This window comes from Trichophyton verrucosum, assembly GCF_000151505.1.
Source record: "Trichophyton verrucosum HKI 0517 chromosome Unknown contig00190_1.f1.exp, whole genome shotgun sequence".
NCBI classification, from domain to species: Eukaryota; Fungi; Ascomycota; class Eurotiomycetes; order Onygenales; family Arthrodermataceae; genus Trichophyton; species Trichophyton verrucosum.
The window spans coordinates 117,463-142,974 of record NW_003315532.1 but is presented as its reverse complement, the minus strand read 5'-3'; the positions used below and the strand labels follow the sequence as shown (position 1 = coordinate 142,974).

Genomic DNA, 25,512 nt, shown 5'->3' with positions numbered 1-25,512 from the left:
TTAACGAATCTTGTTCCATGTCTCGCACTATATCCTGTTGTCTTGCTTTTTTGGATATCCCTATATAAAACTGCTTGCTTCGCGCTTCCCATTTGCCTACGGTATGCAGTATATTTATTTTACATCATATAGACATCAACGTCATCAATATTGGCATAAACAAGTTTTTAAGCATATTATTTAAGTTCCGAGCTTGGACGTCTTGGCATCAAACTCGGCCGGCTTTTCCCCCGGTCCAAGCGCAAGGGTCGGCATCTTTGGTGCCGCCGAGATAGCCGATGATGGAACCAACAGAGGGCCCGAGTGTTGTCTCTGGCTTGTTATAATGACGGGAAACTGACGGACTACCTGCTGACAGGCTGGAAAGAGCTCTACAGGCAAAGCTATAATACGCAAGGCTGCTCTTCATGTATCCGGACGCAATCAAACAGGGCTTCAGACTGATATTAAATTCATTATGAACTTCGCTCCTCGGCTCTCTGCCAGGGCGATCCCGCGCGGGCTGAGGGCGATAAGACAGCAGCACCAGCACCATGGGCAGAACATAGTGCGTTGTTGGACTAGCACCGCAGCTGGACGAGGAGCTGAAGTGTCGCCAGGCTTATTGTGGAAGACAGGCCAGGTCGTCGGTGCTCTGGCTGTTGCTATCGGTGCCGGGTATGCACTCGGTGTTTATAACTCCGGTTCTGCCTCTCTCGGCTTGTTGAGCTACAAACATGACGTTTCACCTGTCTATGGCTCGATCAAGGACTTTGAACGGGTTAATACTCTTCCATCCTCTCTCGATATGTGTTTGTTTTACACCAATGGCTGACCTTTTCAACTTGATAAGGCAATAGTAGAATTACGAGAAGTGCTAGGTGAAGACGCCATTAGCACCGACGACGAGGACCTACGGCTACACGGATACTCTGAATGGTCAACAGTCAATTGTGACCAGCTACCAGTTGCCGTGGCATATCCCAAATCAACCGCCGATGTCTCCAAGATAGCTCAAGTATGCTACAAGTTCAAGGTGCCTATGGTTCCCTACTCCGGTGGGTCGAGTCTCGAGGGAAACTTTTCGGCTCCCTTCGGTGGCATGAGCATCGACTTCGCTCATATGGATAAGATAATCAAACTACATTCCGATGATCTTGACGTTGTGGTGCAGCCTTCGATTCAATGGATGGAACTTAACGAACAGATCAAACATTCCGGTCTGTTCTTCCCCATTGATCCGGGCCCGTCAGCTAAGATCGGAGGTATGGTTGGTACCAATTGCAGCGGTACAAACGCTGTTAGATACGGAACTATGAAAGACTGGGTTATAAACCTGACTGTCGTGCTAGCCGACGGTCGAGTGATCAAGACGCGCAACCGGCCTCGGAAAAGCTCGGCAGGGTATAACCTTGCCGGCATATTCGTTGGGTCAGAGGGCACGCTCGGGCTAGTCACTGAAGCCACGCTCAAGTTAGCCGTCATTCCAGAGGAAACTCGAGTGGGAATTGCTACGTTTCCATCTATAAGAGATGCAGCCAACGTTGCCATGGCGGTGATACGTTCGGGCGTGCAGGTGCAGTGCGTCGAGATACTGGATGATGTCCATATGGATATTATCAACAGAGCTGGTGGGACAAACAGAACTTGGAAACCTGCGACGACTCTCTTCTTCAAGTTCTCCGGCACTCGCAATGGGGTAGCTGACTCAATTAGTCGGACGAAGTCAATTGCAAGAGAGCATAATAGCACGTCGTTTGAGTTTGCAAGGACAGACCAGGAGGGCCATGAGCTGTGGTCTGCCAGAAAGCAAACCCTCTGGAGCATGCTGGCTCTTCGCAAAGAAGGCTCAGATGACGTCTGGTCTACGGATGTTGCTGTCCCATTGTCTAGACTTCCTGATATCATTGGTACGTTCACTCTTCTCCTTGCCGATATACTTGCCCTCTAATGTATCTCTCGCAGAGCTTTCGAAGAAAGACCTTGACGAACTAGACTTATTTGCCGGTATAGTCGGCCATATTGGAGACGGTAATTTCCATGAAGGTATAGTATACAACAGGAACAATCCCGAGGAAGTATCCAGAATTGAAAAGTGCGTCCACGACATGGTCGACAGAGCTTTGGAGATGGATGGATCTTGCACTGTGAGTTAAACTCAAACCTCTACAACCCGTATATCAAAACTAACATTGCATAGGGTGAGCATGGCATTGGCCTAGGGAAGAAGAAATATCTAGTTAAAGAGCTGGGCATGGACACACTTAATGTCATGCGGAGCATCAAGCGATCTCTTGACCCGTTATGGCTGCTGAATCCTGGCAAGATATTCGATGCAGTGCCTGGCGAGGATGAAAGGAAATCAAAGAAGTGAAAACTCTCGGCTTCTTCCTACCTTTCCATACTTTTCTTTTTATCTAATTTTTTCGGCATAAGTATCATGATATGGTCGGCTTTACGTCGTTTAGTTACAGGGAGGCTAACTGATGTAGTTATTGAATAGCGTGTATTATCAAGGCAGGTTGTCTAGAAGCTAAAAGCTTGGGTTAGGCTGTCTGTATTTAGATATGAATCGCATGATAATTATGGAAATATCAGTGTTTTGCTGCAACTCGTGTTTATGGCCATCCATGTCTTTTGATCTTTCTATCCCGTCTATGGCATGTTCCAAGATAAAAGGAGATGAAAGAATTTCGACTTGAGACGGCCACAACCAATCGGCAATCAGATCGAATGACTAAGCGTGGCTTATTAATTAAACTTACATAAGCAAAACCAAAGAAGTAATTAGGGCTAGGGCTAGCGAATCCACAACTTCCCATTTTCAACTTCCATCGACAGTTTTTTCATTCTCTCCAGCGACCAGGCGACACAGACGACTTCTTGACAAGCCCAACTCCAACGTCGACAAATACATCAAAATGGCTCGTGGACCGTACGTATAAACTGCTCTCCATGGTATTAATTAATAAGAAGAACGAATGCTAACGGCACAGCAGAAAGAAGCACCAGAAGCGCTTGAGCGCACCATCGCACTGGCTCTTGGACAAATTGTCCGGAGCCTACGCTCCTCGCCCATCCCCCGGTCCTCACAAGCTGAGAGACTGTCTCCCCCTCATTGTCTTCCTCCGTAACCGGTTTGTTGCCTCTTTCCCCCCTCCCTCAGGCTTCTCTGTTGGGGATCATTTCTAACTCACAGCAGTCTAAAGTACGCCCTCAATGGCCGCGAGACCAACTCCATCTTGATGCAGCGCCTGGTCAAGGTCGACGGCAAGGTCCGCACCGACTCAACCTACCCTGCTGGCTTCATGGACGTGATCACCATCGAGAAGACTGGCGAGAACTTCCGCCTCATCTACGACACCAAGGGCCGTTTCACCGTCCACCGTATCCAGGCCGAGGAGGCCGAATACAAGCTTGGCAAGGTCAAGCGTGTCCAGCTGGGCAAGGGTGGAATCCCATTCTTGGTTACGCACGATGCTAGAACGTGAGTTTTGCACTCTTGTTTTATGCGTCATTCAGTCGTTGGACCAAGGTTTGGTTTGATTCCCGTCGTGCGTGGAGCGAACGGAGATGGCAGTTGAAGTTTGCGAGACGGATGACGGGATACCATCATACCATTGGCATTTCTTGTCGGATTGACACAAACAACAACATCTGTTGCTTGCTGTTTCGGTCTGTCAAGGGCAACGGCGTTCATATATTATGAACATGACATTTGTCTCATCCATTTTTGACTATGAACTAACGTCTTATCTCTAGCATCCGCTACCCAGACCCAAGCATCCGTGTCAACGACACTGTCAAGATTGACATTGCCACTGGCAAGATCACTGACTTCGTCAAGTTCGACACTGGTGTCATTGCCATGGCCACTGGTGGTCGTAACATGGGTCGTGTCGGTGTCATCACCCACCGTGAGCGTCACGACGGTGGTTTCGGCATTGTCCACATCAAGGATGCCATTGACAACACTTTCGCTACCCGTGAGAGCAACGTCTTTGTCATCGGCCAGGAGAAGCCCTGGGTCAGCTTGCCCAAGGGCAAGGGTGTCAAGGTATGTTCTCTTATCCCTCCTTTGTTACTTGCATGTGGTGTCTGTGTACTAACCAATCTACCTAGCTCACCATTGCTGAGGAGCGTGACCGCCGCCGTGCCATGGCTAACTAGAGTTTATCTGGTCGCTGTAAAAAAAACCAAAAAAATTGAGTAATAAAAATATATTCACAAAACACCCTTTTTTTTTCATCCCTGGAGCAGGCGTTTTATGTTTTGACTCGGTAGTCTTCTGTTCTACTCTGTGAAACGGGTGGTTGTCTTATCCTAACGAAGCAATGTCAAACTTATTTTACGCTAAAATGCCATGCTCCTTGACCCATGAACTCTGTATCGCATCTTGTCACTAGACTTTCTCGTCCTGTATAACTTTAATCCCTCGTACAAATTAGCCTTCCAACGACTGCAAACGGAACAAGGTTGATGCAGCACCTGCGTGGACGAGTCTTGTTCTAGAACCCGTCTCCATCGCCAACTCCTGTTCACCGATGGCCGCTGTCACTGGCAGGGTTGGGCGGTTAGCAGGGTCAGTCTATTGGCTGGGCGATCCTGCAGTCACCATCACCTCGCATGATGTGATGCAGCATGCAGCTGACAAGGCCTGACCCATGGCTGCCTTAGCATAACCACAGCACCGGGTAGAACACATCACTCATCATCGAATCCACCCGTAAAGTAATATATAAAAAGCAGGCTAGCATCTCTCCCGTTTTCTTCTGCTTCTCTTCAGCGTCTTTGTCGACTATTTTTCGCCGTCTTCGTCGCTTAAGTTCTATAAATATCTGTGGCTCCTGGTCCGTGTGGCCCCCGCTAAGCGACCACTCGCTTACCTAATCCCGTCGATCTCCCGGGTCCAAAAACTCCGCCCTTATCTCCATTCCATTATCAGGATGTCCTGCCCATCCTCTTCCCCCAACTTCCTCTCGCTGTCACTGCGATCTTTCCAGCTGCTTCTCTCCCAGCCTCCACCCCCTCTTTCCCCCTCTTTTCCCCTCTTTTCCCCCCTTTCCCCCGCCCGCCAGTCTCCCTGAAGAATCTACCGCCAGCCCCCCCATTTCCGCTTTGGGAAAGCAGACAAAGACTTTGTCCCCTTGAAAGAAAGCTAAAAGGGGCGCTAGTAACGTCGGTAACGGCGTGACGGGAAAACTCTGGCGGGCGTAAGTTACGTCTTGTAACGCGCTTGTAACGGCCGCCTTTCCGGCCTCCCCGCCCCCGCATGGCTGCTGACTAAGGGAGCAGGACAAGATTAGTCATCAAAACAGGGGGTTGACATGGCGACGACATGGAAAGACAGCATAGCCAGAGGGCGTTGATAGAAGGCATTGTAGAGATGGAGATGCCACCAAAAAAGGAAAAGGGAGATAGGTTTGCAGCGGTAAGATGGCATGCTACTTGATAGATCTGCTTTTACTCCATCTCATCAAGCTGGGTCCTGATCTAGATATCAGAGCATAGATCTATATAGATCGGGATGGATATGGGAGAAGCAGTGAAGTGGACAGAGTCTCTATGGCAACCTCTCTGAGTCCCCATGGCAACTCACTTATCTCCTAGGATACGGTACTTTGCAAGTCAGTCTCTATAGCAACTCACCAGTAGCGCATGGAGAGATAGACAAGGCAGCAGAGAGATAGATGTTACTCGAGATAGTTGAGACACAGGTGAAGAGTAAAGTGAAATCAGTTCCTGTAGCCATCTAGTCATCTTACATCTTGCTATTGCATGCTTCCATCTTCTTCTTATATTCTTATGACCCTATGTCCCTTCACAATGTACATTATGTCCTCTTACACCATCACCACAGTTTACTGGTGTTCAGCCCAGTTGACCATGCGGGCCATCTCTCTCTCCATATTGAGGTCAATCTCGTGTCCAGCCAGTGTTCTTATTCGAAAGAAGAACAGGTCCGACATCTCCTTTACCATGAGATATGTAAGGCGGTTCCTCGTCATCCAAGTAACTATATTATATCCCTATCAGCCATGCTCCAGTTCAGGGTATGTAACCTGAGGAGAAGAAAACTCACAGAAGGACATGGCGTCCTCAGGGTAGCTCCCAGTAGCTCTGATGACCAAGTTTCTCTCTGCAGTAGACATGAAGGGGACTTCGTTTATAGCCTGGTAGGACAGGCTGTGGGCATCAATGCGGACCTGGGCGCAGCGAGGATCAGGGCGCCAGTGCGACTCGACCATATTGATGATTTCCCTGCAGTAAAGCTGTTAGTTACATACATGCCTCTGCTAGACAAGATGGAAAGTAGACTCACCCAGTGAAGTACTCGCGGAAGGCTCTCCAGTAGATACTAGCCGGTCCATGCTCCTGGACGTGCTGGAAAAGGCGGTAGTTTGCTTCGTCCTCGAACAGCCGTGCATGGGCCTTGAAGATCTCGCGATGACGGTCTTTTGACTGCCCATTCTCTCCTAGGATCTCTCCATTCAGCTCGGGAATCTCAAGCTTGTCGGAAAACTTCAGCAATTTTCCAGTGAAGTCACTTGCATCCGGCTGGACCCTGTATAACTCGATAAGTCTGTTCAAGACCTCAAAATGGGTATGACCAAAAGAATCTTCTTGATCATTACCACCGTTCCCAAATGTAACGCCCTCCATGCTGGTATTTGACATCGGGGACTCTGGTTCTGAAGGGTTGCAACCGAGATAACGGGCGAATTCGTTATGCATCCCACGATTGTTGGTCTCGTATGCCTCGAAAGTATCCATTATGGGAATTTTTAACAAGCCGTTGCCTCCGTCGAATCTCAATAAGTTATCAAGGATCAAGTCGTTGATGGGTTGTCTTATGAACTTTTTAGATGTATGTTGTGGTTGGCAGAGGAAGTAGGAGAGGAAGTAGCAGTGAAATTAACTCAGTTAACTATAGTATGGAACTAAGTGGAGCTTGATTACAGTACGGTAAATGGTTAAACGAGCCCCGTAACAACCCCAGCCAGTTTGGTAATTTTCCGTATCCAACCACGCTCCAATTTCATTCACCTCTTGATAACTGATAAACAAAGAAACTATCAACTTGCCTCATTCTGGAGGCCCTCGAAGCAAGCCCGTCAACGCACGAGCTTTTCTCTTCGTTTGCTCTCTTCCTCGTTCATATTCTCTTCTGCCAACAACAAATCTGCCTCTTACATACACTATATCGCCTTAATATCCAGATCGAACCGTCATATTCAGCCTTGTTTGTCGCTGCACTGATTGCTGCTGGTCGATTATCATGGCCACTACTTCTGGGACCATGCCGATGCCAGCATCTGGGTCGGTTGAGTTTGTAACCGAGCTCCTGTGGCAGCATGCCATCAGCCATCTGCAGAAGACAAACAACGAGATTCTTCTCCCAATTGATATTCGCTCCATTGTCGGAGGAGCAAGCATCGAAGTCATCAAGACTCGTTTAGAGTGTGTGATCCCAGTCATAATCTGAAGCTCATATGTATAGCTCGGTGTCTAACTGATAGACAGAAAATTACTGAACACGCCAGTTGTGGCATTCGAGGACAGCGTGAACAGAGTCTATCGCATCATGCCAACTCCTGCATTTGATTGCCAGATCGGGGCTGCTGTTTTGCCAATGAGTCTGGCTGCCAATAACCGCAGCATAGCTACACAGCCATTAAATGGCAATGAGCTTGTCAGTCAAGACATCATTTGTCAAGTGAAGGCTCCAAAAGTCCCTCGCCCGCCAAATGCCTTCATTCTGTATCGCCAACATCATCATCCTGTCATTAAGGCAGCGCATCCTGAGTACCATAACAATGACATTTGTGAGTTAGCAACAAAATATAATCTTATCTACTCTCTACTGACTTTACAAGCTGTTCTCTTGGGGAAGAAATGGAAGGCAGAATCATCTGAGACGAAAGCACACTTCAAGGCACTTGCTGAAGAAATCAAGAAAAAGCATGCCGAAGAAAATCCAGGTTATCAGTATGTTCCTAGAAAACCATCTGAAAAGAAACGTCGTTGCACGAACCGCCGTAATGGACCAGCTCCTACTCAGAAACACGCAGGTGGTGAGGGAATCGAAGTTTCCCTTCATCTTTCTCAAAATGGCATTTCAGGTCTCATCCAAAGCGATGCCGAGGGAAGTGGATTGTCTCCCGAGAGCACAGAGAGTGCTCCAGCTACTCAGCGTGAACAACTGCCCCCTTCTCCTCCAGTCACTACGAGTTCGGCCTTCCATGATGCTCTTGCCAATCAAAGCGACCAATTTGTTATGGGTATTCAAGGAGGAGAGTTCTTGTCCTATGGTCGTCGTCGCCATTCACCTACAAATTCTATGTCTACAGTCAACCAGCTGGCTCCTATTCCTCCATTGCCTCAGCAATTACCTCAGCAGCTGAATGCACCGCAACCACCTGCTGAAGACTCAACTCAAAATGATTGGACAACTGATGTTGATTTCGATTTCGACGAATACTTCCTTGATGATGCCCAGTGAGGCTTGTTGCTCAGTGAGGCTTGTGGTTCTTTGCATTGAAAACAGGAATTGATGCTCATACTGGTGTTTGGTGGGGATAATGATTATGACCTTTGTATTCAATGATTCGATGAACAGATGGGGCGCTACGGAATAGATACGAGATGGGAAGGATCGTGGGTGGTAACTAGATAGATCAACTGTACACTAGCAAACAATGAATCACTATTACTGCGTTATGAGGTCCTGAAAGTCATTAGAACCATCTCGTACATAGAAACCCCTTTGCTGGTTGACAAAACCTCCCCCTGCACTATTAACTGATCAAGGGCGAATCAGAGTGATCAGCTGCTGAGAAACAGTAGTTTCTGTCATGCCAACAATACAGTTTCTAGACGATCAACGGACCATATAAAAGATAATAACAGGCAGACACTTGATTGTACTTTAACCTCGACGATTTAATGATATCAGTACAAAAATCCACATTACTTCTGCACCATGTCCACCGTGAAACATCAAAATACGCGACATTTGACCCTCTTGCCAACAGTAATTTCGTTAAGCAACGTTTTCCTCGGTATTGTCTGGGATATCTTCCACGATTGTGCGGTAGAGCATGGCTCTAACACCGGAGGGATCACCATTATAATTCGTGGGCTCCTCACCTTCGAGGCGTTCTTTGTCATTATTAGTGCGGACTTCACATAACCAAGGTCGAGGGAGCTCTCACCAATAAGAGCATTAAAACTCTCTAAGCGATCAATAACGCGATCATGCTTTGGGATGGGCATACGCCGCTTGAAAGGTGTCAGGTCGTCTAAGTAGATGCTGATATTTAGGCATACCATACGTACCTCGAAATAGGGATTGGGTGTCAGAGAGATCTGTTCAGCGTGAGCAATGGGGTAAAATGTATTGGGATTGAGATCTTAGCGTACCCAGCTGGTTTGGTGCGTAACGTTGTGTGAAGGATAAAGGGCCCTTTTGAACATATTGTACTATAGAGAGGTGAGAAGATCGGCCACCAGGTCAAGTGAAGTCTAACTTACTGTTTCCTCAGGGTCTCGGGCTTCGGTAGAAGAGTCAGCTGAAGGGGGGTTTGACTACACAGAGTTAGATTGTCATACCAAAAATTGGGTTATTTGACTTGCCTCCGCATATTCTTTAGAAGCCGTATAGTTTTCTCTTAACCACCTCAAGTGGAGTGCCACTCCCCCTATTGGCATCATCTGCACATAGCCGTTTGGAGGATCTGGGGGAAGTACAACGCCACTGCCAGGGCTACCCTTCAAAAGGAATTGTTCCCAAGGCTTTAGCCCGGGCTTAAAGGAAGGGCGGTTGATTTCCTGTAAGATCTCTTCCTCCTCTCTAGCAAGAATGTTGGCACGGAGACGGATACTCTCTTCAATGGACTCGTTCTCTTTGTCCTGACGCTTCTTGACCACTCTAGCAACGCTTTCCTGGAGGAGTTTGAAAAAGCGTTCATGGGCGGTGGGCGTGGGGAAAAGATCAGGATGAGAGGTAAGCCTAGTCAGCTCATGGCGAACACTTTCAGTCAAGCGTTCTGCTTCCTCCGGAGAAAGATTGACTTCATTCGGACGGTACGTGTCCAAGCACGTCTTGTAAATAGAGGCAAGGTAGTCAGTGCTACACTTGCGGACGGCAACGCCGTCTCCTGTAAAAAAATGTTTAGTATATGGATATTAGGAGTCGTGAGTGCTAGATTCTCACCGTTGAGCAAGCCAGGATCATACTCGGACCACGGCAGGACGACACGCGGTTTCGGAGGCGGAGGAGGTGGAATCTCAAGCATCCTGGGTCGTTGCAGGTGGTTATTGGAGCCTGGGGGCTGTGGGATAGAAACTGCAGCTTGGAAGTTGAGGGTTGGAATTTGAGAGAGTTGGTGTTTGTTTTTATAAGGAGAAGTTCGTGCCTCCAAGGGGGAAATGAAAATTTTTCTGGTTGCTATGCCACCGCGTTTCCTAAGAGGGAAATCAAAACAAAACGACCACTAGCGCGAAGGATACCTATGTGCGGGCATTCGATGCGAGTATGCAAACATAAAGGAGATAGCAATACTATGTCACCGGCAGGGCCAAGACGAGGCCGGCATACGCTCCAAACGGCGAGATACGCCCTGATACTTGAGGATAGGTGAACCTGGCCTTGTGCAGGTAAATAGAGCAGTGAGTCACTAGCAATAGCAGCAATTCACTCTACGGCCAAAATATGTATGATGATGGCCTTGTTAACTACAGGATATTAACAGAGCCTGTATCTCAAAAACTATCAATTAGAATCTAATTGAACATTACAAAGCAAGGGGGTATATGCAGGTATTTCAGCACTAGGTATAGCTATCATCTACTCTCTAGCTTGGCCCATGTTCACAGCCGTCATGATCGCAATCATGACATATTAACATGTTGATACCAAAGCGTAGTTGAGTTGGAGGTTGAGATGCTGACTAATACAGCAAAAATGGAGGCAAAAGCCGCCAAAAGAGAGAGTACGATAGATGTCCAAATTTGAGGAGAGACGCGGTTAGGCTAATATTCCTTCATTATAGCTAGTCAGCTTGACCTCCAATCACTGCTCCAAATGAAAGTTGGACAACGCCATGGAGTTCCCGACTCTTTATCACCACTCGGGCCAAGCGGCCTCGGACATATCCAAAATGATCGTCCACAATTTATTCCTGGCTTTTTGGTGACAAGAGAGATGCAATCCTCATGGTGGCCCTCACACTTTGGCACTGGCTTCCTTGTAAAAACCTTTGACCACGATTCCGTCGGGCTACATGAGGGAACAACTGAATTGTCGGGAGAGGTCGTCACTGCAGTTGGAACTGAATCATTGTTCTGCGCCGTAGATGCCAACTCACTGGCGGGAGTTATTTTGACTTCAGCTGGGGCTTCCTGTGGCGAGTCACTAGAAGCCGTGGCATTCTCCTCGCTGACGGCACGACTGGTCCTTTCGGACTTGAAAAATCCAACAAGAGTTTGTTGACCATTGCTTCGAGCGCCAGATGGTCGGCCCTTTGGCTTTAGTCTCTTAGATGGAGGGGCCTGAACTCCTGTGCTGTGTGATCGCTTGGGAGCATGATTCATTGTCACTCGTGCAGTCTTGTTTTCTTGTGCACTCTTGGTCTGCGAGGCCGGTCCAGGAATTTCCGACCCAGCCAGAGTATCAGTTGTCGTTGACATCTTTACTTCGCTATTGTTCCGAGACAGGGAATGATTTCGGAACATATCCTTGATATTCCTTCGGCGGTCAAACTCTGGTATCAATCTTCCTGATAGTGCTAAGGGGGTTATCTTGTTAGAGCGAGGTTGTTCTACCCCGTCGTCGAATGTTCCCTTGGGATTCATGATGTCCAAAATATGAACATCCTTCCCGTCAAAGGGCACCCTATCGCCTATAGATGCATAAACAGGACAATGATCCGAGCCCTGTTCGTTAGGGATTAGTAAGTTGTTGAACGATGGGGAAATAAGTCCAAATTTGACACATACAATAAGCCCCTCTTGAATGTTAGACTCAACAAACCAGGACCTGATATTGTCACTACACAGAATATAATCGATCCTGGATCCATAGTTGCCTGGTCGAGCATTTACCTTTTGGTTCCAGCATGTATACATGCCAGTCCGGCTGGGGTGAAATTCCCTACAGAGGTCTCGCAGAACAGGGGGTGACTCGGTATCATGTGTATCCCCGGTTGAGCCCACAGGCCGCACCAGCCTATTGAAAATGCGTCTAGCAGGATAAGATAGGTACTCTTCTTCAGTTTCAGTGCCTTTTCTAATCCTTTCTAGAGCTGGAGCTGAGTCAATGGGGCCGGCACAGGTATTAAGATCACCTGCCAAAATGACCCGCTTTCCCATCTTGACAAGGTTCCTCACTCGGACTTCAAGTAAATTAAAAAAACCAAGCCTAAAATCGTCTCGGGTTTCGTCTCGATCCGCCGGGCAGTAAACTCCTATCAACACGAAAGCAGGGAATTCGAGGATCAAACATCGCCCTTCAGAATCGACAGTAATAGGGTCTACTTCGGATAACTCCTCCATCTGTTCAATAGAGGGATAGCCGCCAATCTGCTCAGAAGCAGATAACTGGCGAAAGGGGGTTCTGGAGCTTGGTGGACAAAGTGCGCCAGTTACGCCTTCTTCGGCACGGATAGCAGCACATTTCGAACTGCGGGTATATATTACAACCCCGGAATAGCCTTGAGACTGTCAACAAAAACACTGGCAAAACTCATACAAAACGTATATACCTTTCTTTTGCCTTGGGAGACTAAAATAGCAGTCCCAGCCTGACACAAGAACCATGTCATCTTGCAAGTCTTTCCGTTGGATCTTTGCTTCCTGGAAAACCACAATATCTGCCTCCAGGATATCAAACATTGCCTGTAGACCACGCATTAAAAGAGTATTCAGTCAACATCCAACGGGTTAGGGCGTACCCCAAACGTCCGGTTTCCCCTCCATGGTTCGTATGAAAACGGGTTCCTGGGAATAAATTATCAGTATATCCCTTGTTGTCTGGGCTGCTGCCTAGCGCCTATGGTACCTTATCCCGTTTACTACAGCGTCGTCAGTTTCGCCAATCAATAATGTAGCCACCAAACTAACCGTTCCATGTTGTTAATCGCAGCACCATCTTTCACCGCATACTATCATCCTCACATTGTTTGGCTGCCTTCTCCCTCTTCTTCCTGGTCTTCAGCTGGTTTCTCGATGTTCGATGGCTTTTTCCCTTTTGACGTTCGAAGTCGCGATGACGATCAGGCCATGTGATTACATAAGCATTAGCCACTAATTCTGAACCACAAGCGACTTCAACTTCAACTTCACTTCGTTCCTTGACTTCACCACGATCAATCATTGAGACTCTTCAGAGTACCAATTGAATCAGCCATGCTTTCCCGTCAGCCTATCCTGCGCGCTGCCCAGAGGGCCAGCATCCGATCTCCCGTCGCCCGCAACTTCGTCCAGCGTCGATTGAACAGCTCGACTCCTCACGATAACGAGTTCCTCCGTGAGAGAGCCGCCGTTAAGGCTCACGCTGCCTCCACCAGCGGTAAGCGGAAAGATAATACCGTCAGACGAGGAATACAGGGACTAATTAATCATTTGCAGATTTATGGCGCAAGCTATCCATCTAGTTAGTTTTACCTCGATGACCCGAACGTCCGACCTCCGGATAACTAACTGTGTGGCAGCGCCGTGATTCCCACCCTAATCCTCGGTTCCATCAACGCATACAACCTCTGGACTGAGCACTGGGAGCATTGGTCTCATATGCCTGCTTTGGAGGACCGTGTCGAGTACCCTTACCAGAACATCCGAACCAAGAACTTCTTCTGGGGAGATGGTGATAAGGTACGTGAAGTTGAATGATATTCTATGTGGAAAACTAACAATGCTGACAAAATTCTCATAGACTCTCTTGTTAGTATTACGACTTTTTCTTTTTGGCTACGTGAATTATAGCACAGCGTATCGAAATTACTAACCTTAGTTTACTTTAGCTGGAACTCCGACGTCAACTACCACAACAAGGACAAGACCACTTAAATTCGCTTTCAGTCAATAAATCCAATCGTTAATGGACGCATTCCGCCAAAAGCAATGTTATACCAACGTTTTTGGAGGGAAAACCTGCTGCTTTTATACACTCGAGGTATAACATCATATGTAGAATAGGTCGAAATTGTTGAAACAGAAATATATGTCTTATCTTTAACTTCCAACTTTTCGATAAAACTCATTCGCTGCAACTTGCTAATCAGTAGGTACGGAATCGACTCGGAAATTCTCTGGCTTATTGTCAAAAAGCGCCTTGATAATTAACAGTAAATACTACAAGTTGAAATTCAGTCGCAGGTTGTGACGAAGTCTGTATTCTTTTGTCGCTTTCGTACATAGTGATCGAAGTGGAGAAAATATTGGGTTTGGCAGAGATGAGTTTATATAAATTTGAACCCGGAAGCGCAAGCATGTTACTCCATGTACGATATTTTGCGCATCTCGCCAAGTTGCTTTCTGGCTTGACTGAGCGCATTTTCAAGTTGCAGAATTTCAACCTATAAACCATGTTAGATACTTGACATATCATAGATACAGAGGTAAGGATTAATAAGCATACCTGTTGCTCCATCTCTCGTACTTTGAACTCATGTCCGCTCAACTTGGTGTAATCGATGGTTTCGGTCTCATTGCGGTTCTTCTCAGCAATGATATCCTGTACCTGTCTGACCAAGCTTCTACAAGCGGATCCAACAGCCTTGCTAGCTGTCTCTAGTCTATCCTGAGTCTTGCTCATGAATGTAGCCTTGACTCGACTGGCCGCCACAAGTTGGGCAGTGCTAGCGGCCACATCGTTACTAGCAACGATCAATTGCTCAGGCGAGTTTCTGCCAGAAATAACTCCGTCGGCGGTTTCAATTAAGGTGTTAGTTGAAGTTGCCACGGCCTTTGCAGCAGATATCAATCCCTCTGTCCAGCGATTGTTTTTCTTGTAGAACGCCGTCCGCGAAGAGCTTCCTCGGCCCTCCTTGACGATTTCTTGCTGCGATGCAGTGGCAGCTTTGATCAGTTCCGCGATTGCATTTGTTACCGCAATAGATGCTTCCAGGATAGAATCATGGATGCGGAGCTCGTAGGTCGAGTAGCCATCACGAGGCTTCTTCTTGAGTTTAGCTAGTCTCTGTGCTGCGGCTTCAATTGCGTTGGCGGCGTTGGTCAGCTCTCGGTCGACGATATCGCCTAGATCGCCGGCACCGGTAAGCTTGTTGCTCTTTGGAGCGAAAGTATCCACAAGCTTGGAGAGCTTCTGGAGGTTCATGAGGACTTCATGGTTGTTATTAATAACCACATCAGTCTTCTGAGTGGGCTCCAAGCCCTGAAGACGGAAGGACTGCAGAGCACGGAAGAATGTCATGGTGGACTCGGCAGGAGATCTTGCAGCACCTACAAGCTGATCGGCTTTCTTGTCATCAGTCGCGAATCGAGTCAAACCCTTGGTGTTGCTAAGGACATCGGCGATGGACCCAGAGAACACGCTCACAGTGCGGATGATTTCGGCATGTTCACTGTTTGGTCCATCAGCGATGAAGTTGTTGAAAGCGGTCGAGAACTCAGTGGCGCTGGCAGATGCCTTTTCAATCTGCGATAGCACATAAGAAAGCGATGCATTTTGGTTTCCAGCTTGCATGGTCGAATCCAGCTCGTAAAGTGCATCGTCCACTCGTTGTACACCACTTTGAAGAACAGAGTCGATGATATCGTTGACCTTGGAAATAGAGCCAATCAGGACATCGTCAATTTGACTGTCCAGGGCCTTATCTGCATCTCCTTGGCTCTATAATTGTAAGTTCAACGTCAGCTCTGATACCAGACACAGTGAAAAGGTGGTACATACCAGTTTCAGCTCCTCTAGTTCAGTCAATGCCTGCTCCATTCCAGACTTATAGATCTCGATCTCCTCATCCTTTTCTCGGAGCATGATTTCATGGTCTGCATTCAAGTCGCCTCTGCTAGATTGGAATTCCTCAAGCGCTCGTGTTTTACTCTATAGATGGGTTTGTTAGCATAATCATTGCACGAGAGAACTGAGAAACGTACCCTTAGAGCCTCCTCTAGATCGGCCATCTCGCGATTATACTTAGAAAGCATCGCGGAGATTTCTGATCCCTTCGCACGTTCGGCATTTTCCGCCCGCTCGATAGCCATTCGGAGCTCCCTCTTCAGCTTCTCGAGCTCCTCCCGATTGCCTCCCGTTAGACGATCCTTTTCATGCAGGGCTCTATCACGTTCTCTAATCATATCGGCAAGTTCCAAGTTCTTTGTCTTCATCTCCCGCTCGAGACGTTCCTTCTTGTCAATTGCTTCCTGGGCAGAAGCCGCCTTTAGCTTCAGAGACTTGGTGGTTTGGAGAAGATCCAGATGCTCCTGTCGCAGCTGAGAGTACAGCTTAGCCAGCGCCTCATATTTCGTACGCCAAGTGTTGAGTTGTTCCTGGAGGGATCGAATGAGATCGTCCTTCGAAGAGTTTTGTGAGCTGAAGTTTGAGTTGATCTGGTTTAGTTGCTCTTCGAGGTCCTTCACACGCTTGTCATATTGCTGGAGCATCAACTGGTCTCGTTCATACTGTGCCCGGGCGTTAAGGTTCTCTTGTTCAAGCTCTGCCAGCCTTCCTTGGGTCTGTTGTTGGTACTGGTTCGCCATGAGTTGTTCCTGGGCTAGTCTCTGTTGTTCCGCTTGAAGTCGTTGCTGCTCTTCGAATTCTCGCTGCGCCTGTTGCTGTGCAAGCATTTGCTGGCGCTGCTGTTCTTCCCACTGGCTTTGTAGTCGACGCTGTTCGGCTTCATACTCCTCCTGCTGTCGTTTGGCCTCTGTCGACCAAAAATCGTTGATTGGTTCAGCATCAGGGATAGTGGACTTCGGTGGTGGAGTAGGCTCCCTCTCAGGTTCGTTAGTTGGACGCTTCGGAAGGCTGGGCTTATCCTCTTCCCCTGCGAGCAGATTTGGTGGCTGTGGTGCAAGTTTCGGGACAGATATCAAGCTGGTAAGGTATCTTAAATTTGAACATTCATAATAAAAGCGAACCAGTCGGTAATACTGGGCATCATATCGGCCTCGAAGAGGTTCCAATGCGTCTTCATCACCGGTTGCTATATTGAGATATTAGCATCTCAAAGACACGTAAGACGAAGTATTGGGTATTCTTACTGGAGTGCATTGCTCGTAGCATGCTGGTAATGAACTTATAAATTCCATAGCTCTCCTGAACAAGAGGCACCAACGCTGATATTCTACATTCATTATTTGCACTGCCTCGGAAGTGCGAAAAGATGAGTTTCTGGAAAGTGTCGATTTGGTCCTGGAGTGTCATAAGGTCGGTAATTGTCTCGTATCTATATCAGGTTAGAATCAATCAGACTGGATTGGAAGAGACCACCGTACCCCTCGTTCGGATCATTGATCGACTTAAGACTGATATATTCCTCATATTCAAAGAGACCTGTATATTTCATGGTTAGCACTCGTGGTATGTAAATATACCTAACACTAGAAAAAACACTTACCATTGAATTCTGGGTGCTGTCGATGGAATGCTAGCTTGGACTCCAGGAAGAAAACATATTCTCTAATCAACGGACCATAGCCTGTCACCTGTATCAGCCTCCTCTCTCCGCGTAAAATTGCATTTCTCCAGTAACAGAGCATGCGCCCCGTATCTAGGCATGAGTTCACCCACCTCGTAGCCCTTCACCCGTTACCCCTCTCATCAAACTGTCCAACCATGTAACATTTTCCTGCGCCTCCCTTACGGTAACAGGATGACCCTCCTGCAGGACTTTATGAATCGTAATAAGGGCTTTAAATGTCTGGACTTCATCGGCTAGAATAGGTTGTCTAGTAACCAATATCAAAGTTAGTAAATGCGCATAAAAACAACTAAGGGGTAAGTGAGGTGGATGTGAGCTGATAGTAAGACCGGAGTCCTAGTCCACGGAACTCACACTTTCATCCCAGACCAGAAGGATACCGAGGACTTATGGTCCCAGGTATATACGATGCAGCTCCGCACATGTTTCCCTATTCAACCACTGTTAAACCGTATGTTTCCAGTATGTATGACGCGGAACGGTCAGGCAGCGGGGACGTACGTTTGGGAGCCGTTTCCTCTGTTCACCGATCGCAAGTCTCATTAGTAACTGTCCAGTTTGCAACGTAGATAGAATGCAGGCTGTAAGTGAGAGGTGAAAGGGCGGCGGTCGTACCGATGCTAGTAGCTTTGCGGATGTTGACCGTAAGGTCTGCTTCGGTTCTATAGAAATATGTGAGCTACATCTGAGCGAACAGTTATATTCAAACAAGTCCTATCTTGTTCTAGCCGGCGCTGCTCACCTGCTCATTGCTGCGGTTCTTGTAGATGGGCCGTAACCAAGGGACATTTATGGTAGCAATCGGGCGACGGAGGGGGTCAGCAACGGGCGCAGAGCTCGTTGAACCGAGAGAAAGCCGATGCCTGGCAGCAGTCAAGCTCTGCGAACGAGAGTAAATAGAGCGTATCCGTCCAATGGACCAGTTGCGGTTGTTATTGTTCGGCGATGTTTGGTGATGTCGATGGCTTTTGGCTTTTGAAGGAGGCAGCGATGTTTCCATGGGCGTTCGTCGTCACCGTCTTGGCACGCGACCCCTAGTTGGTGATTCTGATAAGGCAACGCAATACAGAGTGGCTGGTGAGATATCGATAGCAACCACATTTAATGAGGATAGATAGATGGATTTACAGATAGATGGATGGAGATGAAGACAACTGAATAGAACAGTCTATTGAAATAGTTCCCTTTTTAACGCCAGCCCAAACACCGGAGATATATATACATTGAAGCACCTTTAACACCAAATAGACGACGGCAACGCCAGCCACTGGGGCATTGATAGAACATAGATAGTACCTGGATGCATACAAATAGGTGATACAGTTCTTACCTAATCGAATTTCAGATGATCCAGCCGTTTTGACGGTCGATGTACAGATAGCTCTGATGGTGAGGATATAGATTCAGTAGCCGACATGGAGGAGTCCTGGAAGTCCATGAGCACCTCGTTTGACCACGCATCTGGCACGTCATCACTCTCGTCTACTTTGCCTCCGGGACCATGGCTCTCCTTGGATGGGCTGCTGGGTTCTGACCCAACCGGCGCCTTGATGACAAGTATCTCCTGGCTCTTGGTGTCCTGATCCAACATTGAATCATGTCTCTTTGGCAGCTGCACCTTGGGTTCAGACCTCGTGGGTTCAATGACTGATTGAGACCGCTCTGGTACTGGAGACGGGGTAACGGGCTTCCGTTTCGGCATTGCTATGGAGCCAAAGTTGAATCTTCCAGGGGACGGAAGTGGCGTGCCTGGAGGCGGAAGAGGCCGACCACGGCCAACGGGGTGATCAGGGACTTCCCCTGGTCTATGGCCCTGGTCGTTGCGAGTGAGCACACTTAGACCCCATTTTTTAGCAGCTGCAGCAGCACTTCCAATAGACAGCATGGCTTGACGTGGCTCGAATGGACCAGGCGCCAGGCTCGGAGATGCATTCGCACTCTTAGACGACTGGGTGCTCTCCGCCAACATAGAGTTGCTTCGATTACTCCTGCTGTCGCTCGTAGAAGCCGCATCAGTGCCGTGATCAGAAAGAGATCTCGATAGTTGGGGAGCCGCGTTGCTGGTGTCAGCGGTGGGAGAGGGCACATCCCTGGGTTCACTTTGTTGAGTGATAGAAATGGAGGGTGAAAATATAGAAGAGCCTGTTGTGGCCGGCGAGAAGGAGAGAGACCGCGTAGATCGATGTTTAGAAGCGCTATGGGCTGCTTTCTCTGGGATATCTGGAAGCGAGGATGGACGGAAATCCGTTTTCTGGATTTCTGGCTTCTCGGGCGCTTCTTTATCGTTCAACGAGTCTGCAAAGGCCTGGTAAATAGTCTCCTGGGGCGGCGTATGGGTGACACTAGCGGAAGTGCCATGCTCCTCCGTATTCGACTCCTTTTGTGTTTCAGGGGTGCCGGTGTCTGCCGGCTCTTCTTTCTCAGGAGGCTTCTCGGGCTGTTTATCTGATTCCTTGTCAGAAGTGGCTTCTGCATCGACTGCAGCCCGTGGTGGTTCAGCTTTCCGAGTCTCTTCCCATATACCACCACGGAAATACTGCTCCTCTGTATCCAGGAACGGGATATCGTCCCAGAACGGCTGGACCAGGGTTTCAGCAACAACTTCTCTGATCCTGCTTTCAATTGCACGCAAGATAATGCCATATGTGATCTGTCTTGAACTAACAATTGGTTCTATGACCATCTCCATGGTGGGCATCGTATCAAATGAGATCCATAGCCGGTTGCTAGGAGGCGGTTTGAAGCGTACTAATATATGGCCTTTCAGCTTCTTCAGCATCACCGAGAGAACAAGATCAACCTCTCGCGGTTTAAATCTCGTTCCAAGGTCAATTCGAGCTGTAGCTGCAATTTCTACACGGAATTTTCCGCTGTAGTTGATATCTGCCTCGATGCAACAATCGCCGTTGACTGTGAGGTCTTTCAAGCGTGGATTCGTAATAAGCGGTGCACCTTCACCCGAATGAATAGTCTGGAGCTCGAGCTTGGTGATGAAATTGGGTTTATTCACCCTCGAAATCTTTTTGGTTATCTTGCTGCGAATAAACTGTTCCAGCTCCGGGGTCTTGTACATGGCAAGAAATAGCCTGCCGATCAAGGCATTGAACCACCTAGTCTGAAGATGTTCCTCTGACGAATGCAAGCGCTGGACAAGAGTCACCATGTCCTGCGTAGCAAACTGTCGAGGCGTTGGAGGGGAGTCAATCGAGTCAGGAACCCTGTCCAGATTGTTCAGGATGGCAAAGTAGAAGTCCTCCTTTTCAGACAAGTTCTCGGAAAACAGATAGAATGGCAGCGTAGGGGGTCGAGGGCCAGGGATATTTTCACCCTCATCCTTTCTCGTCAGACAGATGGCATTCCTCTTTATCCAAAGCTCTCCTTCAGGTATCGGTTCACCACCTCCGTATATGCTAACATTGTGGTGTGCAAGAGATATGACGTATCGAACCTCGATCTGCTCGGCGTCATCGTACAGCATAAGGTGTCCATGACTAGGAAAACAATTAGCAGAGTCCTTATTGGCAAGTCATCACGCCAAAAGGAGTATCAATCCTACCGCAGTATAACGTAAAATACATTCCTGGCTTTTCTGACGTTCCTCCCGTTGGCCCTGTTCGCATCCAGCGTCGGCGCCTGTTTGCGGTCAAAGATGCTTCGATAAACACTCTGGTAGACACTTGGACTCTCAGTAGCAATAACCTCCCCAGCCGGAGTCGTTCGTTCAGGCGGCTTCCCGTTCACTCCTCCGGGCACATATTCTCTGCACACGGCGAAGTAACCAGCTGCTACGTCTGCCTCGCGAGCTCGCTGGAACTTCTCCGCCAGCTCTGCCGTGCGGGCGTTAAGATAGCTGTACTGGTCATCTCCCTTTCGCTCGAGGCCGCCCGGGTCTGCATTCTCCGTCTTTGACTCGCTGTCTGGCGGGCCGGGGAGGGTAAGGTATGCATAGAGGACGAGCAAGCTGAGCACCAGAGGAATGAAGGTAAGCCCACCAAGAACGTAGACGAGGAGGAATGCGCTGAAAGGCCCCATGAGGTTCTTTTAGCGAGCACTGGGATGGGTCCTCGCCATCAGAGAGAACGGACAGCAAGCAGACGGAGGCTCTTTTACCATCGGAATGCGGATGGTTGCGTGGTGTAACTAACAGCTTGCTTGACGGCGGTTGTTGTTGGTCTCGATAGCATCGACTTATCGACGAGATCTCCAATATACGTGGTCAACACGAGAAGTACTGGTACTTATATCAACACTTTATATGCATAGAAATAAAAGTATAGGTACTTCTTGAACTCGGTTAGCCTATTACGTCGTTTGGTGGATAAGAGTGACTTCGAGATACTTCCTTTACACCTAAAAAGCAGTGATATAAAAGTAGCATTTGGTATCCACTTTCTCATTACATCAAGCACAAAACACAAAATACATAGATCAGAGCAGCAGACATTAATATTATTATTATCATATCATATATGTGAAAGAGAAGAGAGACCCTAAGGAAAAGACCTGAAGAGATCAGCGACCTTGTCAATGGGAGCAGTCAGCAGTCCCACAGCGGTTTCAAATGGCGGCTTGTTCGGCGCACTGGGATGAGACCGCGTAGGGACAAACATCTTTGTCCGCTCAAAGGAGGCTGCCATTTGGTCGCTCTCCTTGGGATCCAGACGCTCCTCGATCTTCACTAGGTCGATGCTCTCCTCCTCCTTGATGTGGTCGGACAGATTGCCCATTAGCCCCTTGATCAGATCCATGAAGTTGGGATCCGTCGCATCCGTTGCCTGAAACACCTTCAGTTGCTCCTTGACCTAGTCATCCCGTTAGCATTGTCACTGAAGTAAAGGAGTAGACATACGAGCTGGTGCTCCTTTCTGTCCTTCTCCGTCAGCTTGGTGCCTTCGTCGCCCATGATACGCTCCATGGCAGGATACAGGACCAGCTCCTCGCCTACGGAGTGACGGGCGAGCTCCCAGACAAACGCATTCTGGTATTTGGTCTTCTCACCCGGGTCGATAGAGTTGATGATGATCTGGTAGTATTGCTCCAGCTCACGGTGGTCTGCCTTGACGGCGTCTGAGATCCTGTTCTGCATGGCTGATGTTGTAGAGAAGTAAGCCAGTGCTGGATGACGAGATAACGGGATAGCTCTGGGTGCAGCAGTCCTCAGAGACGGTATTACAGTCCTTGAAACTCGCAAACAATTCATCGAGGAGCTATAGATTTGGGAATTGAAGGAATTGGGCCATCCTGCTGCGCTACGCAGTTAGGAGCTTGTAAATAAGCATAGCCCAAGAAGCTCTCCGGGAAGGAAACAAGGTAAAAACGTCATAAGCCGTCATCGCCTATCACACAGCATGTAAATACAGAATGGTCAGCATCAACCGCCACTTGAGGCGAAGAGTAGCTCTAGACATGGCTATTGGATAAGTTTATTAGGCTGTGGAGTGGAGGAGTAGTGATGTGTGTGCGTGTGTGTGTGTGTGTGTGTGTGTGCGTGTGTGTGTGCGTGTGTGTAGATGCATTCATGCATATTCGGTTTAGTTATTAAGGCTGTTTTGGTAGCTGATATCACACCGAAGAGACAATCCAAACTCCTCGAACGTCCATCCTCACTCATCCGGGGTATACCAAATATGTACAGAAGAATATTAAATATCGCGTATGATGATGATGACGATACTGCTTTCCGGTCCAACAAAAGAGATGAAGGAAGAGAGAGAATGAGTGTGAAACTCAAGAGAAAAACGAATGAAAAGAAGCCAGACAGCCAACCGACGCCCTCAATTGTCTCGTTTCAATAATGTCTTATCTCAAAGGCTGGATCAAGACCGACGGGGCTTTCCGGTAGGCTGGTCGGCTGGTAACTCGATGGGTTCAGTCTGCTGTACTCCTACAACCGGTAGCTCCGACGGAGGAGCTTCATGTCGGGGACTCTCAACCGATTCGAGCTCCGGCGTCCCTCCGTCGCCCATCAGCTCGTATGCTCGTTCCTCTTCCTTCTCTCGTCGCTGCTCGTCGCCGGGTAGTGGTTCCTTGTCGTCTCCCCACGTATCCGTCGGAGCATCAGTATCAGCGGTACCGGGACCGGTACTATTATTACCACCAGTGGAGGCAGAGTCCGCTCGGGTCCGTCTCTTTCGTCTCTGACTGCGGAGGAACAGCAATGTCCCTGCAATGATGGCGAGTAGCACTGCAACGCCAACGCCTACGCCTATACCTGCCTTGTCGACAGTCGATAAGCCCGTCTTGTCCTTAATGGGCGAGTGTGCAGGCGTCGAGGTCGCGCTGGCGGATCCCATGCTTCTTAGGGCTGTGACAGACACCCCAATAGGTTTGGGGCTTAACGTCGAGTTGTCCGTCTCGTTCGCACGGCCGATCAGCAGACCGTTCTCGTCCAAGAAGAAGCCCGCTCTGTCAATGCAGCAGGTTCTGTTGTCGTCGCAGCAATAGCTGCCACTGGAAGGGCCAGTTTGTTCACACACCACTGCTCGAGGCAGGACAGGCGAGTCTTTATTATCTACGTTGACACTTATTAATATATAGGGTCTAAACTTTTTCATCAAACTTGAGGGATAATGTAGAGAAAGGCTCGGGGAGAATGGGAGCCAATCGAGACCTACCATACAGGCATACCTGGGCGCAGCTGTTTGTCCACGGCTTGTATGCGCAGGGGGGCCTAATAAGCGTCTTGGGGTCCTCCTTTGAGGTGCAGAGGCGATCTGGACGGCACTGCTCAATTGTCTCGCAGCAGGAATCCGAGTCGGGACACTTGACATAATTCGGATACTCCCTCTTGCTATCATAGCTGTAGCAAGTTATTTTTTCGTGCTTCTCCCTGTCACCGGCTACGCCGTCGACGCCGCTGGTGCTGGAAAGGGGCAGTTCCATTCTCAGGGTTAAAACGAGAGACTGAAGGAAGAAGATATTGTGTTTAAACGAAACCACCCCTTTCGCAGCCTGGCAAAATAACAAGCATCAAGAATGAGATTGGAGCTGAAGAGGGCAGAGAATTAATTTCTCTGCACAATCTTCCCCCGTCCATTTCCAACTCTTTCTTCTTTGACCGTTTCCTGGGGTTGGTGGCCAATAATTACTATCCAAGCCACCGGGGGGATCACTGACTAATCGATCCTCCGCACTATTAGAGTCAAGGAATCCTCTATCTTGCTGGCAATAGATCTAGTGATGAACCTGATCTGTCGATATATGAGTATCTGTGCATCTCAAAGCGGAGTTTATGTAAATGAAGGTGTCGATGTTGATGCTCTGGAGTTGATGTCTGGAGTACGGAGTAGCCATACGATGTCGATGGAGTACGGAGTACGAGCCGAGCTTGAATGGACCAACCCTATCCAAATAATGTTCTTTCCCCGTCTCCGTCTCAGGGACCACTGACGGTGGAACCAACGCCGTTTAGCGAGATCCAGACTGCAGCCCAGCGCCCAACTGGCTCTTTTTTTCGCCCTTAAACCTGGCTGACCGCTTCGGGCACAGTCTTAACCCTGCAACTTATGTAACTCGCGCATTCATTTTAGTTACCTTCTTCCGAGGGAGCTGAAAAGTTGTTTAATAGTTAGCTCATGCTCAACCATGGGAACATCCGCAGGGTGCCGCCACTCGACTAACACCCGTATGCAAGGCTAGCCTGTAACTCCATCCTGGGTCAGCATAAAAGTGGACAAACAATCAAAGTGCCGGCCCACCTCTCTCCGTGTGCATATAGGCTGACCGTCATGGGTACATCGAGTGTGACCTGCAGCTCCTGCATCTCCCTCCTGCCCGCTCGCTGTCCGTCTCGCTGTCACTCTGCCTCTCCTTTGCCCCTGGACAACCAACCGGGTCGCTGCTCAGAGATAGCCGGTCAAAAACTTGAGTC

The 25,512-nt window shown here is 48.5% G+C and overlaps 11 protein-coding genes across 11 annotated transcripts; 4 read left to right on the top strand and 7 right to left on the bottom strand.

The window, feature by feature from the left end:
- Positions 1-457: 457 nt before the first annotated feature.
- Positions 458-2,353, top strand: TRV_02054 (D-lactate dehydrogenase (cytochrome), putative; the record flags this gene model as incomplete). Its single annotated transcript, XM_003023812.1, has 5 exons — positions 458-760; positions 833-1,244; positions 1,332-1,889; positions 1,945-2,126; positions 2,180-2,353. The coding sequence occupies 5 exons, from the start codon at positions 458-460 to the stop codon at positions 2,351-2,353; spliced, it is 1,629 nt and encodes a 542-aa protein (XP_003023858.1).
- Positions 2,354-3,224: 871 nt separating this feature from the next.
- Positions 3,225-4,149, top strand: TRV_02053 (uncharacterized protein; the record flags this gene model as incomplete). Its single annotated transcript, XM_003023811.1, has 4 exons — positions 3,225-3,466; positions 3,502-3,564; positions 3,742-4,036; positions 4,102-4,149. The coding sequence occupies 4 exons, from the start codon at positions 3,225-3,227 to the stop codon at positions 4,147-4,149; spliced, it is 648 nt and encodes a 215-aa protein (XP_003023857.1).
- A 1,691-nt stretch (positions 4,150-5,840) lies between these two features.
- Positions 5,841-6,753, bottom strand: TRV_02052 (mating locus protein, putative; the record flags this gene model as incomplete). Its single annotated transcript, XM_003023810.1, has 3 exons — positions 5,841-5,995; positions 6,062-6,240; positions 6,302-6,753. 3 exons carry the CDS (start codon positions 6,751-6,753, stop codon positions 5,841-5,843), a joined length of 786 nt encoding a protein of 261 aa, XP_003023856.1.
- A 505-nt stretch (positions 6,754-7,258) lies between these two features.
- On the top strand, positions 7,259-8,482 carry TRV_02051 (mating type protein MAT1-2-1; the record flags this gene model as incomplete). The annotated part of the gene is made up of 2 exons (XM_003023809.1): positions 7,259-7,440; positions 7,504-8,482. 2 exons carry the CDS (start codon positions 7,259-7,261, stop codon positions 8,480-8,482), a joined length of 1,161 nt encoding a protein of 386 aa, XP_003023855.1.
- Positions 8,483-9,022: 540 nt separating this feature from the next.
- TRV_02050 (Putative uncharacterized protein MAT1-1-4; mating type protein) lies at positions 9,023-10,277 on the bottom strand (the record flags this gene model as incomplete). Its single annotated transcript, XM_003023808.1, has 5 exons — positions 9,023-9,162; positions 9,195-9,348; positions 9,514-9,567; positions 9,592-10,139; positions 10,196-10,277. The coding sequence occupies 5 exons, from the start codon at positions 10,275-10,277 to the stop codon at positions 9,023-9,025; spliced, it is 978 nt and encodes a 325-aa protein (XP_003023854.1).
- A 760-nt stretch (positions 10,278-11,037) lies between these two features.
- Positions 11,038-12,873, bottom strand: TRV_02049 (DNA lyase Apn2; the record flags this gene model as incomplete). The annotated part of the gene is made up of 2 exons (XM_003023807.1): positions 11,038-12,661; positions 12,731-12,873. 2 exons carry the CDS (start codon positions 12,871-12,873, stop codon positions 11,038-11,040), a joined length of 1,767 nt encoding a protein of 588 aa, XP_003023853.1.
- A 513-nt stretch (positions 12,874-13,386) lies between these two features.
- Positions 13,387-14,046, top strand: TRV_08208 (TVcox13, cytochrome c oxidase subunit VIa, putative; the record flags this gene model as incomplete). The annotated part of the gene is made up of 5 exons (XM_003023806.1): positions 13,387-13,549; positions 13,609-13,633; positions 13,692-13,851; positions 13,913-13,920; positions 14,001-14,046. 5 exons carry the CDS (start codon positions 13,387-13,389, stop codon positions 14,044-14,046), a joined length of 402 nt encoding a protein of 133 aa, XP_003023852.1.
- A 425-nt stretch (positions 14,047-14,471) lies between these two features.
- On the bottom strand, positions 14,472-17,700 carry TRV_02048 (uncharacterized protein; the record flags this gene model as incomplete). The annotated part of the gene is made up of 7 exons (XM_003023805.1): positions 14,472-14,555; positions 14,618-15,832; positions 15,893-16,042; positions 16,096-17,144; positions 17,203-17,387; positions 17,437-17,494; positions 17,559-17,700. The coding sequence occupies 7 exons, from the start codon at positions 17,698-17,700 to the stop codon at positions 14,472-14,474; spliced, it is 2,883 nt and encodes a 960-aa protein (XP_003023851.1).
- A 1,272-nt stretch (positions 17,701-18,972) lies between these two features.
- Positions 18,973-21,674, bottom strand: TRV_02047 (uncharacterized protein; the record flags this gene model as incomplete). The annotated part of the gene is made up of 2 exons (XM_003023804.1): positions 18,973-21,133; positions 21,199-21,674. The coding sequence occupies 2 exons, from the start codon at positions 21,672-21,674 to the stop codon at positions 18,973-18,975; spliced, it is 2,637 nt and encodes an 878-aa protein (XP_003023850.1).
- Positions 21,675-22,132: 458 nt separating this feature from the next.
- Positions 22,133-22,842, bottom strand: TRV_02046 (HHE domain protein; the record flags this gene model as incomplete). The annotated part of the gene is made up of 2 exons (XM_003023803.1): positions 22,133-22,444; positions 22,492-22,842. 2 exons carry the CDS (start codon positions 22,840-22,842, stop codon positions 22,133-22,135), a joined length of 663 nt encoding a protein of 220 aa, XP_003023849.1.
- A 616-nt stretch (positions 22,843-23,458) lies between these two features.
- TRV_02045 (uncharacterized protein) lies at positions 23,459-24,524 on the bottom strand (the record flags this gene model as incomplete). Its single annotated transcript, XM_003023802.1, has 2 exons — positions 23,459-24,153; positions 24,257-24,524. 2 exons carry the CDS (start codon positions 24,522-24,524, stop codon positions 23,459-23,461), a joined length of 963 nt encoding a protein of 320 aa, XP_003023848.1.
- Between the last annotated feature and the right edge of the window lie 988 nt (positions 24,525-25,512).